The following is a 17919-nucleotide window of genomic DNA, read 5'->3' as shown; positions in this document are numbered from 1 at the left end:
AATGAAATTAGCGAAGCGACAAAAAGGAAGAAAAAACTTTTAAGTTTTCAAGAAACATCGAACATCGGCAAACACAGGTTGTGTTTTCAAGATAAGACAAGTCTAAAGTTCGTTCACTGCAAATACCTTCCCTGCTTAAAATAGATATACCCTAACAATTTATGAATGAGTTTAATACTTTATTTCTTTCACGGATTGTCTGTCAATAACTTACCGAACATAACTTCCTACATTCACCCACTGATACACTGGAATTCTTGTTTGACGTCACTTCAATCGCGTTAAACACCCTGCAGCACCACACGCTTAATCTCACTTCATACTTGCTTCTCACTGACTTTCCTGACTCACTGACGGTCCTGGAGTATTTATATTCGTAACCTCTTGACCTGCATAACCAGACCCAAATTTCTTAACTACTGAAGCACGACAATTATCGTCCCCGCCCTTACATTTTCCCATAAATTCCTTCTCTGGTCCGATAACTCGAAAAAAACAGCTGTTGGAGATGTGCCATGGGCAGTATTACAAAGAACGATTGTTAAACAGACCTGTTAGCCTGAGAAAAAGAATCCCTTCTGAATTCTTTTCATTGTTATATTCGACTACTTTCTTCTTAATTGGCTCCTAATTGGATCCGTTACTCAAGTCCATTAAACTGGTCTTGTCATACTACCTTTTATGAATTTATAAAAAAAATTCTATGAAATGTATTAAATAAAAAAAAGAAAGAATAATAACACTAAACGATGGTAAGCCAAATAATTTATGTGGCGAATGACGCCACTTAAATAAATGGTTAAATCTGCCATTTATTCTTAGAATTAACCAACTAAACATACCGAAAAACCAAAATTAAAACTTTTTAACTTCGTTAAAGATTATTTCCTTTTAAAAATAGTTTTATGTCCTTGAATTATTTTGTGATCTTATAATACCGTAGTTAATGTAGGTATCCGACGATTATATAATTTACACATAACTTTCAAACCCACTATAGAGAAAGATTTATTCTTTTCGTTTACACAAAATTGCATTTTTATTTTTTTATGAGTATAGAAAAGAATTGAATGCTTAGCAATCGTTATTTAATTATATTAAGATTAGATAAATTAGTTTGTAAGTTTTATCAATCACTGCAATAACATAAGGACTGTTTTTTTTCTGTTCAGTTTCAGTCTATTTTGTTACCACTTTATGCGGATTTTATCACCGCATTCAGTCATTTAATTTTGGATAAAAAATATATTTGTACACTTCTGTATTTATTATTATTACTATCAGTGATGAATCTTAGAAACACAAGTTTGAAAGAAGTGATTTTCAACACCCTCCTCTATTCAGAGCTTCTCTTGTTATATCCTTACCTTATTTGTTTCTTAAAATTATCTAACATCCATATCTTATTCTTCTTCTTTATCGGTTTCTTTTATTCATTTACCTTTCTTTATATTATTGTTTTTTTTTTTTTTTTTTTTTTTTTTTAATAATCTCACGTTTTATCTGTTCTATGCAATTGGTTCTTCTTCTAATTATAGGATGTCATTTAATTTTTTCCTTTTTTAACTTAACTCAAATATTTTTATATTAGTTCATCTAACAATTTTTTTTTTTGTTGTGAAAATGCCATGCCTGACCGGGATTTGAACGCGGGACCTCCGGATGAAAGGCAGAGACGCTACCGCTCGCGCCACGGAGGCCGACAACCATTTTATTCTACCTATTTTTTCCTACACCCACATCTCAACATTTTAAATAATTTTAATTTTTATGTTAATGTTCTCCTTGTTATTAAATTCCTTACTTCGTAGAATAAAAATTTTCTTTTCTTTTCTTTTTCTCATCTCTGAATGATCCATTAAATTAACATATTCATAACCACGTAAAATTATTTATTACGTTCTTCCAATTATTAACCCTCTGAATAATTGTTTAATTTAAAATTCAACTGTTTTAAATTTTTTTCCTTTTCACTGTTAACTACAACACCATTAAGGTTGGTAAAGAAACCTTTCCTCAAGAAAAGTTGAATAATAACCTGTAATGTATGCTTACACTGTGTGTACACATTCACTTCACTCTGTTTGCTTATAGTCTTACACTTCTATTTATTCTCAGTTGCTTTGTATAGAATCATTGTTTAGTCACTCGCTAATTAACGCTTTATTAGCTTTATTTATTTTTTTGAAGATGTTGATATATTTCTCGCCTTTGCGTTTATTTTGTGCTGATTTTTTTATCGGCAGGGTTTTTATAATTTTATGAAAATAAAAAATAAAATTTAAAAATTAAAAATAAATTTAAAGAAAGTAAAATTAATTATTATAAAATCTCCATTAAAATAAGAATTAATTTTCTCGAATTATTTTACTTTTTTCTAAAATCGGTATCAAATTGAAAATTAGATAAATATTTACAAATTGGTTAGTACATTAACTATTTGTATATTATGCATATTTACTTAAATATTTAAATGTGTATTATTTTCAATAAAATGGAAAATTATTAAGAGTTAACTATAACACTCAAGTACCCAAAATATAAATTGGCATTCTTGTTTAAAACAATAATGATAATAAACAAATTTTTTGACATTATTTTTCGTATTTTTGAAGTAGTTAATAGAAAGAATAGTCAAGTTAATAATACTAATCGTCTGTTAAAATGAATATTTCTTTATAATGAATTAGTGAACAGAAACATAACCGAAACTTGTACTCTCATAAATAATTGCCACTGTACGGGGTTAGCTATACATTAGCGTTAGACATGATTGTAACGCTCTGTGTTTTTCGGACTTCGTTTGGTTTGTTTAATACGATTAACTGGTGTAGAGTGGATTGATGTTTTACCTTGTTTCTCACAAACTAAAAGAAGGTGGTGTATGAATTATTTGAGTTATTTTTTTTTGGTGTTAGTAACTCTTAGGCGTTATCTCTAAGGCCTATTTTTGCTCGTTACGGTGCTGTTCTTTTTTCGGTCAACTAGTTTCTAGGTTACTAATTTCCCGCATAGTGACAAACATCTTTAATTCATCATTTTCTGGACGGAAAGTAACCACAAATATTGAGGTTAGTTGGCGGAAATTTTCCCGTGCGGGGACTCTTGTTCCAAACCTCTTTTGCAGAGTTCTCAACCCACAACTGGTGTACTATTAAGTACTTTATTTTGTACTTTTTGGTATTTATTTTATTTTATGTTGTTCTGTACTCTTTGTTTCATTTTATTCTATTTTGTACTTAATCTTCAAAAAGAGGAGTGTGCCATGGAAATATCAGTGAGAACCAATACGGCTTCAGGACTGGGCGCTCTACGATGTACGCGGTGTCTGAGGTTATGAGGATTGGTGATGAAGAAGCTGGAGGCTCAAAAATAAGAAGGATCTCCGTAGTGATGCTCCTGGAAATTAGGAATATCTTCAACAACCTACCGTGGGAGGTAATCTTTCAATCGCTGAGGAAATGGGGTATCAGCCCTTGTCCCCGTAGAATGTTACAAACCTATCTTAGCGACAGATAGCCTGTTGTGGCTGCAGCTGACGATGACGTTACGGTCCCGATAAGTTCCGGAGTTCCGCAAGGCTTTGTCGTGGGTCTTGTTTTCTGGAATTTGACCTTTGACGGCTTGCTGAGGACTTACTTCTCGAATGGGATACGACCTGTAACCTTATGCGCATGATCTTACTGTATTTGACCACTGTATGGAGATCCGAGGATGAGGTTATAGTTAAAGCTAACGCCTCCATAGAATTTGCAAGTGAATGACTAAAGCGAAATATGCTACAATTAGCAGCAGAAAAGACGCAGAAAATGATGTTTTACCAATCAACTTGACTTCTTAGAACTTAAATAAGATTTAAGTTAATATTAATATAAGTTAAAAGAAGTTATAGCACTTCTTTTAGTTTGTGAGAGAAAGGAGTCGCTGGGACCGCAGTAAAATGTCCGAACAATACCTAAAAGCCATGCGGTGAGCCCAGACAGACATGCAACATACAGCATAATAGCTTCGCTGACACCTTTGTAAAGGATACGCATGGTACGGAAATTCAGGCCTCAATCGGGATGAATGACACTACGGATTCCATAAAAAGCATCAGCGGCCTTTTTTGCTACATACTGTAGATGTATCTTGAACTAAAAATTTTCAAGGATTACACCCAGATATTTTTGAGCGGTAACATACCGAATGGGGAGACCCTAATCCGAACCCTACCAATAGTGATGTTAATATTTGTACTTGAAATGGCCCTTCGTCCGTTAACCGTACTGACGTAAGTGGCCAACTGGTCTGCAACATTAAAGACCTCAAAATTGTGCTGCGCGATAAAACTATCAATTAAGCCACCGTCATGATCAGTGATCCCACTGTGTCAGAAAAGTGACTTTGCATTAATATTGGAATCAATAAGGATTGGACCATTACCCACAATCCCAAGTATCTTATCCCATCGCGCTATGTGTTCCTCAGCGGTATCCCTGTTTTGGAAACATGAACTAACAACTGTGAGGTTCTGACCCCGAATTGTAAGTCTCACCACATGATGCGCGTCAGAAACCTGCCGTATAAAGACACCATCAAGCGACTTCCTGTACAGAATAACAAACATACAGGTAAACACTACACAAAACTTTTCCAGCTGTGAAAGCATAGTAGATCACCACTAATGACATGCGTGCTGCAGAAGGACAACATCGAGGCTTCTTCTCTCTACAACCTCCTTAACTCAACCTGGACTACATAAGCACCCTGGGCATTTAGTTGAACGAACCTAATCATCTAAGGAGTTGAAGTACAGCGCAACGGCCCTTACGTAACAGCCACACTCCTTACTAACAACTGGGTGCTCATGATCCTTGTGCAAGCACTTACAGTTAGCACAGGCCGGAGACTCGGACCTATGTGAACAATTGTCACGTTTGGGGCCTCCTCGCCACAATGGGAAAACACCAAGGCAAACTTACAAAATTTAGCTCTGTGACCATGTATGCAACGCTTGAAACATCTTTGGACATCCTCCAAAGATCCCCCAAAGACATCCACCAAAGCCTCTTTTAGTCGGCAGGACCCTAAATCGATAAATAGTCTGCCTGTAGACGTAAATTTTTGAAAGATACCAGAACCTACCTCAAAGACTCCGTGATATTTCTGGGTATGACGTCTACCCGTTTTAAAGACCAATCTGCAGTCCCGCCGGAAGGCGGCTTCATTCAAATCACTGTTCTGCTCCCTAGTAAGAGACAACACATCTTCGGTCAGTCAATATCATTGACTATAATACGGGGCCTACACGTTTTATTGCGGTTTATTTTCACATTCAATCACTTAACCACTGTGGAATCTCTAATTGCTTGAATGGTCTCTGTATCATCCATTACCACAACTAATCCCTTGCCGGTCTCTTTAATCTTCCTGATTTTAAGATCATTCCGGTCACCCCGAAAGGCAACCTGGAGGTCTTTCTTCAGCTGACTGCTGCACACAGTCGAGCTCTCCGCCCTGTTGATAAAAGCAACCTCAGGTTTTTGGACTGGCTGGTTTCACGTCCGCCCCTAACCACTTCAGCATACCTACGCGGCTGCATAGGGGCCGGGGCCGGTTTATGGAATGCAGTTACCTCCTTAGGTTTTGAGGCAAGATTTTAAAAACCCTCAACGAGAGCTGTGAAAGCCGCTTGGAAGAATTAAGACGAGTTAATAATCTCCTCTTGGTAGCTGCACTAGTACACTTGGGGTTTGCTAGATAGGAAGACAAGCCATCTAGTTCCGCCAAAACATCATGGGCCAACGGGGCAGAGCTACCAGGCCTGCTCCCGGCTTGCAAAACCTCTTCAATGAATGGGTGTTCATACCCTCCCTTGTGGTCTCCCTTATATCTACTTCTGAACCATCATTGTCAGAACCAGTGTTCGAGGAGGTCGAAGGAAAAAGCTCCAGCCTCCTCCTCCGACTAGGCTTCTTACCTAATTTTTTTACCTAAACTTTTATTAATACATAAATGTAGATTTCATAAGCAAGAATTTGTAGTTTTTTCGTAGTGGCAATCTCATAAAAAACTTTATTTTTCCTTTGAAGCTTAAATGGTTATGGCATCTCTCAGTTATCATTTTTCTAAATTTTTCTGTGTGGTGATTCTTCTGTTATTGTTTCCTCTTCCGTCTTGAGCCACTGAAGAGTTTAATTCTAAATGTGTCTAAATCAAGAGTTTAATTCTTTTAAAATCTTGAATTAACTATTGAAACTTTGTACTTTTTTCTTAAAAATTTCCTTTCTAGAATTTCTCCTTTTCTTATTCCTTTCCTATTTCTGGAAGCCAATTATCTCTACTTTCAAGATTATGAAAAACGTTGAGACCCTTTCTTGTTAATCTTTCTTCATTCAATCTCTTTAAATGACCGTAAAACATTATTCTCCGTTTTTTAATTTTGTCGATTAGGTTTGAACATTTTTATAAATTTTCTCATTTGATCTTAAAGTATTTTTATTATTTTCTCATTTTGAGCCTTACGTGGTGGTTCGAAGAATTTTTTACTTTTTAAAAATATTCTCTCTAGTTTTCCTTGATTATTTAGTATTGTAACAAGACCGGTATAGCGGGTCTGAGTAACGGATTCCTACCTATTATTATGAAAATAAAAAAAGTAATAATTAATTGGGAGAATCCAGAAAGGGACAAAAAGGAGAACCCTTTTTGAAAAGAACAGGTCCGTTTTACAATTGTCTTTTGTTATACTGTCCGCTAACACGCAACGCACACCTATTATACGGTTTGAAGTCACCAGGCTTGGAATTCATGGGAACAAAACGTCGGTCGACTCTCTTCTCACGCTTCGACTCGGGTCCGATTCTACAGGGAAGAGGCTAAAAGTATAAATAGCCCACTAAGACCAGCTAAAAGTCAGTTCGGCGGAGTTCTGCGAGGTGAAAAAACAGCTAAAAAACAGTGTGCGAGGTGTTACGATATCGGTCCCGCAAGGGCAGTTCTGCGAGGAGAGGCTGCGAGTTGTATGAATTTGGCAGAGAGTTCTGCGAACCAGTCTAGCGAGACGCACGACGACGGTCCAGCGTGGAGAGTCACAGGTGTGAGTCTGCGAGACGTCAGTCTAGAGGAGAGTATCCTGTTCGATACGATTAAGGTGTCGCTATGAGTAATACAGTAACCAAGAAAGTAGTATCAGTGAGTTACAGTAAAACTATAAGTGTATAGGTGAAAGAAACAATGCAATAGAATTCATTCATAAACTGTTAAGATAGACAATAAAAGGGATTTAGAAGTTAATTTTATAAGATTGTTTGTTAATTTAAGACTAGTAGTGGTTAAAAAGAAACTAGCGTTTCTTTTGTTAATGGGTCTGAATACTAGTTTTCTGTTTATATACCTGGAATAAATTCCGAACAATTATTTATTTTATAATATACCTAACTCATTGTACGCTAACGAAATAAATAATCGTTTCATAGTAAAAAAAAAAAAGGAAATAATAAATAAATAAAAAGAAGGTCATAAGTTAACAAGTTATAAGGGATTTTTTTTTAGTACCTCTGAATTTAATTTCAAGATTTATACGTATGTTTTAAAGAGATTAATCTCTTATTTAAAAGATCTCCATCTGAACTGAAATAAAAGTATTAAAATAAATAAGAAAATTTCGCTATAATAAATTTCTGGGGAGAAAACTTCCCACTTTTCATTTTATTTAATTATACGAGTATTCAGGCATGTTCTTTTCATTTAATTATTTTATATTTCTATTTCAAAAGTATTCTACCGAATAAATAAGTCTGTTATTTTCAGCATGAAACTGCTTTTCTAAACAAGGATACGTGAGTAAAAACCACTGGATAAAAAGAGTGAGTTTTTTATATGGAGTAAAATCAGTAAAATTAAAATGAGGAATTATAATGATTTCTTCAAATTTACAATAAGCATATTCACCTTATTTAATATACTATAAAATACTAAAATGATAATATTGTTCGTGAAAGGGAATTACTGATGTGTCATTATTTTTAGTTCGATTTGCCCTTGATATTCTGAGTTGTAGAACAGAATCAGGCTAACAGAGTTAAAATAATTTCATATCGTAATAAAAAGTGCAGCTAACCAAAATGTAACTAAAAAGAAAATTGGGTGTATTAAATAGAATAGAAAATTTTATATTAACATAAGAATTAATTCATTCCTGAGAATGCATATTCTAATATTTGTAAAATATTCAAAGCTTTTATTTGCTAAAGTAAAAGGTTGGAATTACAATTTGACGTTCTACTTACCGAAGACTATCTTTTTTCTTCTTTGATGGTCTCCACAAATGGAAAGCTCCATATATTATTGGATTTACTAAACTATTAGACATTCCAAAAAAGAATATAGCTTTCTGCAGTTCTTCGCTTAACTGAAACATGTTAAAAAATTTCATTAATTAAAAAACAAAAGAAAAAAATCATTAATAAGCGTTAATATTTTAATGATTTAAATTTATTTTATCTAATAATTAATAAAATGAAAAACATGTCTTTCTGTTACATAACAAAAATTATAGTGGATTATTTAATAAACAAATTGACTAATATTCTTATAGTCTGTTTTTCCTTAGATTAATTATTACTGATTAGGTAATTCTCTATTTTCTTGGTTTTACATTCTGTAATAATATCTCAACCTCATTACTTTTTTGTAAATACATATATACCTTCATATATTTCTTTGAACATTTCATGTTTTCCTTTGCCATGGTAGCTTGTAAACCTTTTTATAATCAAATTTATCTAACGCTGGATGTTCAACAGAGTTTTGAAGTGGTTTAATAACATAAGTTTTACCTTTAAAAACTTTTTTCAGACTTTTACATACGACTTTTACAGACGTCTCTAACATTCTGACTTTATTGACCCGTTTAATTTTCAGATTTCTATATCTGACATAAAAATGTTCACCATATATACAGTTTCTGTGGGAGAAAAGCATGAAATCGTCAGTCGTTGCGTTGAATATTATCTGAATTTTGATGGGCATAAAATGATCATACCCAACAGTAAATAACACGAGTATTCTGTTCACTGTTCAGTGAAAAAAATCTAATGGGAGTTCACAATACTCCTATTTCTGACTAGCCAAGAAGAAATTTCTTGTTTTTGAGGATAGCTTTGTTTTTCTATCAAGTTCATGTCAGATTGTCTACAATTTTTACAACTGCTACACCTGATAAATAAATCACCGCTTTTACAAAGCATCAGGACGTAACTATGACTGACACGAAGTAACAGATTTTTGTATAGTATTGTTGGAGGTATCAATTATCGGTAATATTTATGACATGCCTATTAAAACCATTAATGTTCTTTTTATCAAATGTTAATGAATTTTAGTTACGTATTAGGTTACTCAATGAAGGGATATCATTTCCGACGCGGTGCGATTTCCAGATAGAAGAGTTTGATCTACACGAATTCCGATGATGAACGAGACTGTAAAATAAACAGTGTTACACAGGTATTATATACCGTCAACGAATTATAAATTAATGAAGATAATAAAATACGCATTCGAAATTTATTCGTTAATTTCTGAGCATTATATCCTTACCTTCATCTGTCTATGGTTTTACATTATTTTGAGACATTTTAAAATAAGTTAAGGTCATCGACTTGTGTGCTGAGTAGAGATAAGGTACCTGTTAGTAGTATACGAGTATACGTGTATATTACTAATGTACGTAGAGTAGAAATTATTACTAATTAGTGGATAGAAAACAAAAAAATATGCTAGCTCGGAACCGCCACACCGACCATGTACGAGTATGGTCGAAACATGGAACATTAGTCTAGGACAAAGAATATTTATAAAAGTAAATAAATCTTTTTACAGGATGCTGAAGAACAAAACTGATTGAAACTAACTGAAAAGTTTGGAATTACCTAAACTGATGGAAAAAAGATAAAGTATATAAAACAGTTGAAAAAATTAAAAACATTATTTTACCAGTGTATAATACAGATAACAATTTAAGAAAATATATTTGCGTGCTGTAATTATAAGTAAAAGTTTAATAACGTAATACACATTATTAAAAACATAAAGAAAAAATATAAAAAACTTGAATAAACTATTAAAAGATTATTTAGTACTAGCAGCTACGCTTGGCTTCTAACGCGACTATGAAAAGAATTGTAGCAATTTTCGGGTTTACAAATCCCTAACAGTAGGTGTAAAATATTTCTTATCGTGATTTATGGATATTCAAAGTATGAAATAATAGATTGATTCATCGTTCATGTTCCTTGATATATAAATTCAATATTTGATATATTTGTGAACATGTAGTAACACGATTCATATAAATAGAAAGATAGATGAAATCTTTATTTCTGTAGAATAATGAAAATAGTGTTTTTATATCCATTTTTACATGGGGCCTTGTTATAAACTACATTTTTAGTTCTTCCATTACCACAGCAATCAAAAAGCTTGTTGCTTTTGATTATTTAAGAACATACCACATACATCTGCTCATGAGAAAAGTAAGCAGCTCGTAAATATACACCAGCTGTACGTAAAGTTGACCTTGTGACGTATTGATAGTCATTGCAAAACGTATATTAACTGGAAAAAGGAGTTTTTTTATATTGAAACGGAAAGTTATTAGGTATAATTGGAATTCTCTGGATAAATACAGTTTGTCCTTTACCATAGCGTGTTAAAATAGTCGCTTCAATGGTATGTTACTCTAGAAATTTAACTTTCAATCGAGTTCGATTAAATAACTGTGGTGACTTTAAATTTCCCATAAGTGTAACTGAACACCTACTTTTAACTTTAATACGTGAATTGAAAATCCTCATACTGATAAAGAATTCAAAAATTTGGATGACAGTGAACTGCATCCTCTTTGCTGAAAACTGTATTAATGGTGTGGTACGTTTTTTCGTCTGTTTGAAATTCTTGCAGTATGTAACTGTTTACGGGGGCATTTACTTGTTCATTTGTTGGTGCTAGTATTACACGTACACATAACCACGCATCATCGTGCAAATTTATAATCTCTATGAGTCCATAGATCTTTTTCGACTTCGCCACTGAAGAAACTGTACGACATGATGGTGGTGGCAGAGAGGTGGAACGAGTAATGAGGTGCATTGTCGGACTAACTTGTGGGCGTGTGAAGAAGGTAAGTGAATAAAATTTGTATTAACTTCGACTGTGGTTGATCGATTCTTTTTAACATATTGATATCAAAGTGAAAAACCTTGTGCTCAGCGCTTGCTATGAGCGGCAGAAGTTTAATTAAAATCGGTTGAAAGGATTTTGAGATTACCGTGGACAAAAACCATAAGAAGTTTATTTATTAGTGTATAACAGATATAAAATCGCATTAAATAAAAACAATCTCAGAAGGTAAATATAGAGAAAACTTAAGTACCTTCAGTCTATTTTTATAATAATTTTCACACGACATCGCTTGAAAGACGGTCAGAATATTTAATATAACCTAATATGCTATTTGTCAGTTTTACATTTTTAATGAATGTGCAGTGCAACACCTGTATTTCGGTTTGTTTGATTAATACCACTTAAACGACGAAACTGACTCGGTGGGGGATGATCAAACTCAGAATCAGTCACCCGCAAATAATAATTCATACTTTTTAACCGGCGAAGAAAGACCAATGTGCAGTAAATAAATAACTTACTGTTAAGCATCTACAGGAAGAGTATACCGGTTATGAAAATTTCAGACAGAGGTACGGACTAAGAAATAGTATTACTGCTGATTTAGAAAATGGTAAAGAAGAAAAAAGTAGTTGCTTACCTAGATGGTAGCAAATTACTCACGCGTTCATAGTAAGCCATCGACGAAGTCAGAATGTATTATACTTGACTGAGAATCCTCTCTGTGAAGGAACTTTTCACCCGAATGTAGAGTTCTCAATAATAATGGTACTGTCTAACGTTTTCTGAGTATTCTATTTTATTGCTTGTTTAATATTTTGGATTTATTTTGTGTTTGTATGTAAATGTCAGGGCCGTTTACAACCTGTAAGTGTTATACGTTTGCGTTTTTTAAAAATTTTTTCTTGTTATGTTTATTATTCTTGGATAATAAAACAAAAATTTATCCTTTTGATGATTTTATTCTTCTTTGAAATCGACCTTAGAAGTTGATGCCCAAACAACTGAGTTAAAAAGAAAAAAAAAGATTATATAACTCTATTTACAAAATATGATTTTCACATTATGCTCTTTAAGTTTTCTAACGTTAAGTATTTAAATTTTTTTACTTATTTGCGTACGTTTGTTCAATTTTAATTAAAGTTTGTTTGGCTTAATATACACATTGGCGATAATGCAATCCAGTGTAGTTAAAATCGTTTTTTTTTTGTGATTTCGCCACTTATTTAACGTACTGATTATTGAGTAAAAAGTTTACCTCCTTTTCAAGACATTTGTTCTCCATTTGCTGATTTCAATTTAAAATTTATAATCCTGTCATCCATTAGTTACGTTTACTTTTTTATTGGTAACGTAGATGCTGAAGTATTGCCTATATTTTTTTTTTAGATAATATATAATATAAATATATGTGTAATATAATTTTTTTCCGTTAATATAAATATTTTTTTGCCGTGTTTTTACTTTGCTGGCGTCATCACTCTGGAGCTGTGCTGCAAGAAGCAAAATATGGTAGGTAATCGGTCAAAAAATGGGATATTGATTTTTTTGCATTTCTCTCAATGTTTCATGACACCGGAACTCCAACAAAACCCAAGTAGGGGTAATGTTTGTACGTGCGTCGGCGTGTTGAACTTAATAACTTTTGACTGTATGAACCAATTTTTATGAAATTTTGTAAAGAGACTCGTGTGTGGGGCAGTATATTGTTAAAAGTTTGGGGACAATATTTTTAGGGGATGGGGTAGATAGTTTTTTGGGGTCAGTTTTCTCAAAATTTTGCAAACATAACCCCACTTTATATTAAGCTCAGTACATGCGTGCATCTTTACTTTAATATTCTTTAAAATAATTTACCCCAAAGTTTCCCCTTCCACAAAAATGTAAAAATCTATCTTTTATATATTGCCTATTTTTTAACCGATCTTTGCCTTCTTAGGCAAAGTAGTAGTGCAAGTGACTCAAAAAACTTACTTCAGGGGCAATATTGGGTGTGGATAGCCGATCAAAGAATCTTTGTTTTTGAATTTAAAAAAAAAATATTTGGATAATTTAAACTAAAATATTATTAAAAGTTTAAATAAAAACTTCTCAATAAAATTTCATCAATTCATCCCTCACCCCCAAAAAGAAATCTTAGATAACGTTTTATTGGTTGTAGTTTTTAGTGGAAGTTTAAAATTTGTTTCCATTTAACTTAGTTATCGTAGAGAATAAAAAAAAATCTTAGTAGGTTATTTTGGTGGTGGGGAAGTAAACAAAATTTAAAATAACAATATTTTTATTTTTAAGACTTTTTATTGTTTATTTAAGCATATAATGATAATTTTACAACAAAAAAATCATCATTCATTATCCGCACCACAAAAAATAAAATTTATTTAACTTTATTTATGTATTATTATTTTTACACTAAATATTAATAAATAATCAATACCAGGAAATATTGTAACTTTGTTGTAAGGTTTTTTGTTATACTGCGTGACTAACTTGTATTACTACGTTAATTACTAACTTGTATTAATTTACGTTAATACCGGAATACGGAAACCTGCTAATAAGATTTATATCCTCGTATTACATAAGAACACATATTACACGACTTAGCGGCACCACATATTATACAATTTATGAAAATAAGTAACAATTAATAAATAATAAATGATTATTCTACAAACCTTAAATAAAAGAAGTTAAGTCATGCTCACAAGATAAATAACAGTGATTATTACGGTCAAGAAATAGCAGATTCATAATGGAAAAGACTACATATTTTTATATTTTATACTAAAAGTCACTGAATGATTATTGTATTGAGTTAAACAAAAAACATTATTAGAACTAAAAGTAAAATTAGTCATCGTCATTTATTTTTTATTTTTAACTCTGATGAATTAGTAAAACGATATTTTCAGAGCATGTTTCTACATATCGAATTTCTCCGTATAATTCTTATCACCTCTCCATTTACTAATCTATTAGGTTGTATGTAAATGTTTGTAAAATTTTCTTTCCAAATATCTCTACCAGAATTATCAAGTTATATTATTGGACAAAACCCTGCTTTAATTGGTTCTGATAATCACGGTTCCGCTGTTGTTTTTATTTTTATTGAATATATTGTATTATTTAGAACAAACACGTCTATACTTGAGTCTAATTGAGTTTTTTTTTGCTCTTTCAGAGCGAAAAACACTTTCGTGTTATCATCACCCGAATTGAATTTTATGATAGGATTGAAAGCAAAAGAAGAAATGTGAAAAGGAATAGAATTCAAGTTCAAATTAAGTAAGTGAATTTTATTAATATATTTAAAACGAGATTTTACAATCAATATTCTTTAAACAGATTCTATTTAAACAAATCTTGCTATTACATCAGTTAAAATTATAATTTTATCTTTTTAACAATACGTAATTTCAGTAACAAAAATATATTATCAGTAGTATTATATATTACTCGTACATCTCGTAAAATGTATTCATAATAAAACTAGGATATTTATATGAGTTGGCTTGAATACAGATGGAATCTACAAAGTGTATATATAGGCTTATATGCCCAGAATATAAATGTGACATAACCTTTAATTTTAAAAGATATATGAAATCACGTATAAGCCAACTGTTTTTAAAATAATGAACTTCCTGACAGGTACTATATATATATGAATAATTTAATATCAAAATATAACAAACATTTCTTTTACCGACTTACTAATGTAAAAATTAGTTTATTTGTTTAATAACTGTTTGTGTCTATTTAGTTTTGTAAAACTAATATTTTATGAATTTATGAATAAATTGTTTACAATCTATAAGAGTAGCAGCTATAAAAGTAGATGATAGATGATGGAAGCGAGAAATAATTTAAAAAAATTAGAGAGGCAAGGATGTACAATATCTTGGTCATATTTTAAATTACGCATAGAAAAAATTGTAAAAGAATTTAATAGAAAAGCTGTTCAATGGGTGAAAATGAAGCTCAAAAGATTCATTGTACCAGAAAAACATACTGGCACAATAATGAAGCTATTAAATAAAGGAAGTCGGTTAGTGTTATATATAGATCTAAAAATTAGAAATAAAGTTATGAAAACATTTGTGTGAAATGTGTCGGTTTGTGTTAGTAAAACGTGGGTAAGAGAAAAAACAGAAGCAAATAGAATGGAAAAATTTTAATTTGCTGTTAGAGGAAGATGTGGAAAACAGATAAGTCGATAAAATTTGAAATGAAGAAACCCTAAAGGGATGAAAAAATGAGAGAATAACGATAGAATCTTTTAAAGAAAGTGGCAAAATACTTGGGAGTGTGGCTCCATAGACAAGGGGTTTGTCACTTCACGAGCAGCAAGTGGCCACGAAGGCGGAAAAAATGTCCTCGGCATTGCTGACGCTTATGACCAATATCGGGGGTCCTGACATTCAAGCGCAGAATGCTGGCGTCTACCGTGGTATCGATGATTTTGTATGCGGAACCGGTATGGTGGGAGCCCTTTGGAGTGGTGAGAAATGTCGTATATAGGAATCTGGCGATAAGAGTTGTGGGGCTCTATCGGTCGGTATCATTGGATGTCTTACTGGTGGTGACTGGTATGCTGCCGTTGGACCTCCTGGCCAAAGAAAGAAGAGATAGAGCCATAGATGGTAGAGTGGAGGCGAGGGGCCGCTTGCTGATTGACTGGCAGGGGAGGTGGCGGAGTGCGAAGGAGGGGCACTGGACTTATACCATGATCCCAGAGGTGGCTGCCTGGGTCAATAAACTGCATGGAGAGTGGACTTCTGGACGGATCTGTGGTTGTCGGGTTATGGATCGTTCGGGATCTACCTCGAACGACTCACGTCATCACAATACTGGTAGTATTGTGATGACGTGAATACGGTGGAGCACACCTTCTTTGTGTGCCACAGATGAAGACAGGAGATACCACGTGACTATTTGAACTGGCCGGGGGAAGTCATGTGGTTGATGCTCTCTTCTGGTGAGGGATGGACAGCGTGTGCAGGGTGGTTAAAAAGGGTGCTACAGCAGAAACTGATAAAGGAGGACTGCGAGGCGGACAACGGAGATGTCGGTTGAGGGCACCGATGCGCCCCAGACTTCGGGGGCGGGTGATTGGGGTGCCTCGGCATTGTCGTCACCAATGGCTCCCGCGGAACGGTTCCTGTTGTCTGAGGCCGGCATAGCTGTGATATATGTATTTGAGTTGTATATATTATTGATTGTAAATGGTGTCTGAATGTGTTATGTAGTGTATATATATTTGTAAATAGAGTGTGAATGAGAGGTGTAAATATTTGTATGAATGTGAGGTGTGGCCGTGACGCGCGTGGTGCTGAGGTTATGTCATCGATGGCAATTCCAGCATCACGTTGCGTGAGGAAGTGATTTTTTAATGGGTTCCACTGCAGCAGGCGGTGAACCCCACACACCCAATATGTACGGGCTATTGAGCGTTGGGTTGAGTCAAATTTTCCTACTTCCGACGTAAAACAAAAAAAAATAAATAAAAATAAAAGCCTCAATCCTAATAATGTTATGTTTCATGACACCTTTCCTTATAATGATTCTGGAGTCTTCAAAAAAGGTAAGTAAGACTTTTACAGGTAAACGATTAGTATGCATTAATATATTTTACGATGTTATGGTAATATGTATTTTAGAATAAAATGGGTAATGGTCACCGTATAGATGCCATAAGTAAAAAAAAAAATAGTAATAAATTGATTTATCAATAATAAGTAATTAAAATAAACATATACTAAAATATTTTTTGCATTAAATAATATTCAATTTTATACCATCAGACCAGGTAAATATATATAAAAAAAGAATTAAAAATATTTTTACTTAATTTTATTTTATATTTTTAAAAATATTCTTTCGATAATACAACTCTAAAGGTTCATCAAAGTGCTGAAAGTTTAATTTCTTTTGAAAAAAATGCGTAAATATTTTTTTCTTTTTATAATTTCATATTTCATAAATTTCATGCAGGAAACAGTGGGGTGTAATAGAATTATCTATAAAAATGGAATGTATAAGATACTTAAAAATTAACTATTCAAGAACCACAAAAGTTTATGGATTTGTGTAAAAGTAAGTTTTAATAATGACTATTTAAAAGTACAGTCTTTTTTTCTAGCAGCAGTGAATTTTACTGTTATATCGGGGAAAAAAGATGTAAGGAATTGAATCCTAAGAAATTTCTGTTGTTTTACAAATATCACAAGCAACTGTATAAATCTTTTTTTAATTCTTAATTCATTTTAATTTGAATTTAATTTGCTTTTTTACTAGGTGTCCACAGTTACTTTTTCCTTTATGAGTTCTTTGGCTATGGATACTCCTACATCTGTGTCTAGTTAATTATTCTAGTTTGGTTAATTCTAGTATTTATGAACTTATTCGTTTAAGTTCATTTCGTCATATAACTGAATTCCCTTTTTTATGGTTATTCTTTTGTTAACAATAATTCTTTATTGGTTTGTATAGTTTCTTTGGACCTGTCTCTTTCGTAACAAAATAATCTTTTTTTAATTATCAGAATCATATTTCTTGGTGCCCATTTATAAAATCCTTTTTCTTCCTGTCTACGTCGGGGTTAAAATATTTACCACCTCTAAGGAGTAAAAAAAATAAAATAAAATAGTTGAATTGCTCGTACAGACATGTTTCGTTTTTTATAAAACAACTATGCTATTGGTGATTGTAATAATGAAACTCATAAAAAAAAAGTATAATCGTGTT

At 32.7% G+C, this 17919-nt stretch overlaps 1 protein-coding gene across 6 annotated transcripts in view; it reads right to left on the bottom strand.

Annotated features, from left to right (window-relative positions):
* CrzR (corazonin receptor) overlaps nt 1–17919 on the bottom strand; it is a 1123351-nt gene that overhangs the window by 22024 nt on the left and 1083408 nt on the right. For all 6 annotated transcript variants that reach the window (XM_075365578.1, XM_075365586.1, XM_075365549.1 and 3 more), the window contains one exon: nt 8274–8395. In XM_075365578.1, coding sequence (XP_075221693.1) covers nt 8274–8395 — 122 coding nt within the window. The remainder of the gene's footprint in view (nt 1–8273; nt 8396–17919) is intronic.

This window comes from Lycorma delicatula, chromosome 1, assembly GCF_047948215.1.
Source record: "Lycorma delicatula isolate Av1 chromosome 1, ASM4794821v1, whole genome shotgun sequence".
NCBI lineage: Eukaryota > Metazoa > Arthropoda > Insecta > Hemiptera > Fulgoridae > Lycorma > Lycorma delicatula.
The sequence above is the reverse complement of the archived record's forward strand: the minus strand, read 5'-3'. Positions and strand labels throughout refer to the sequence as shown.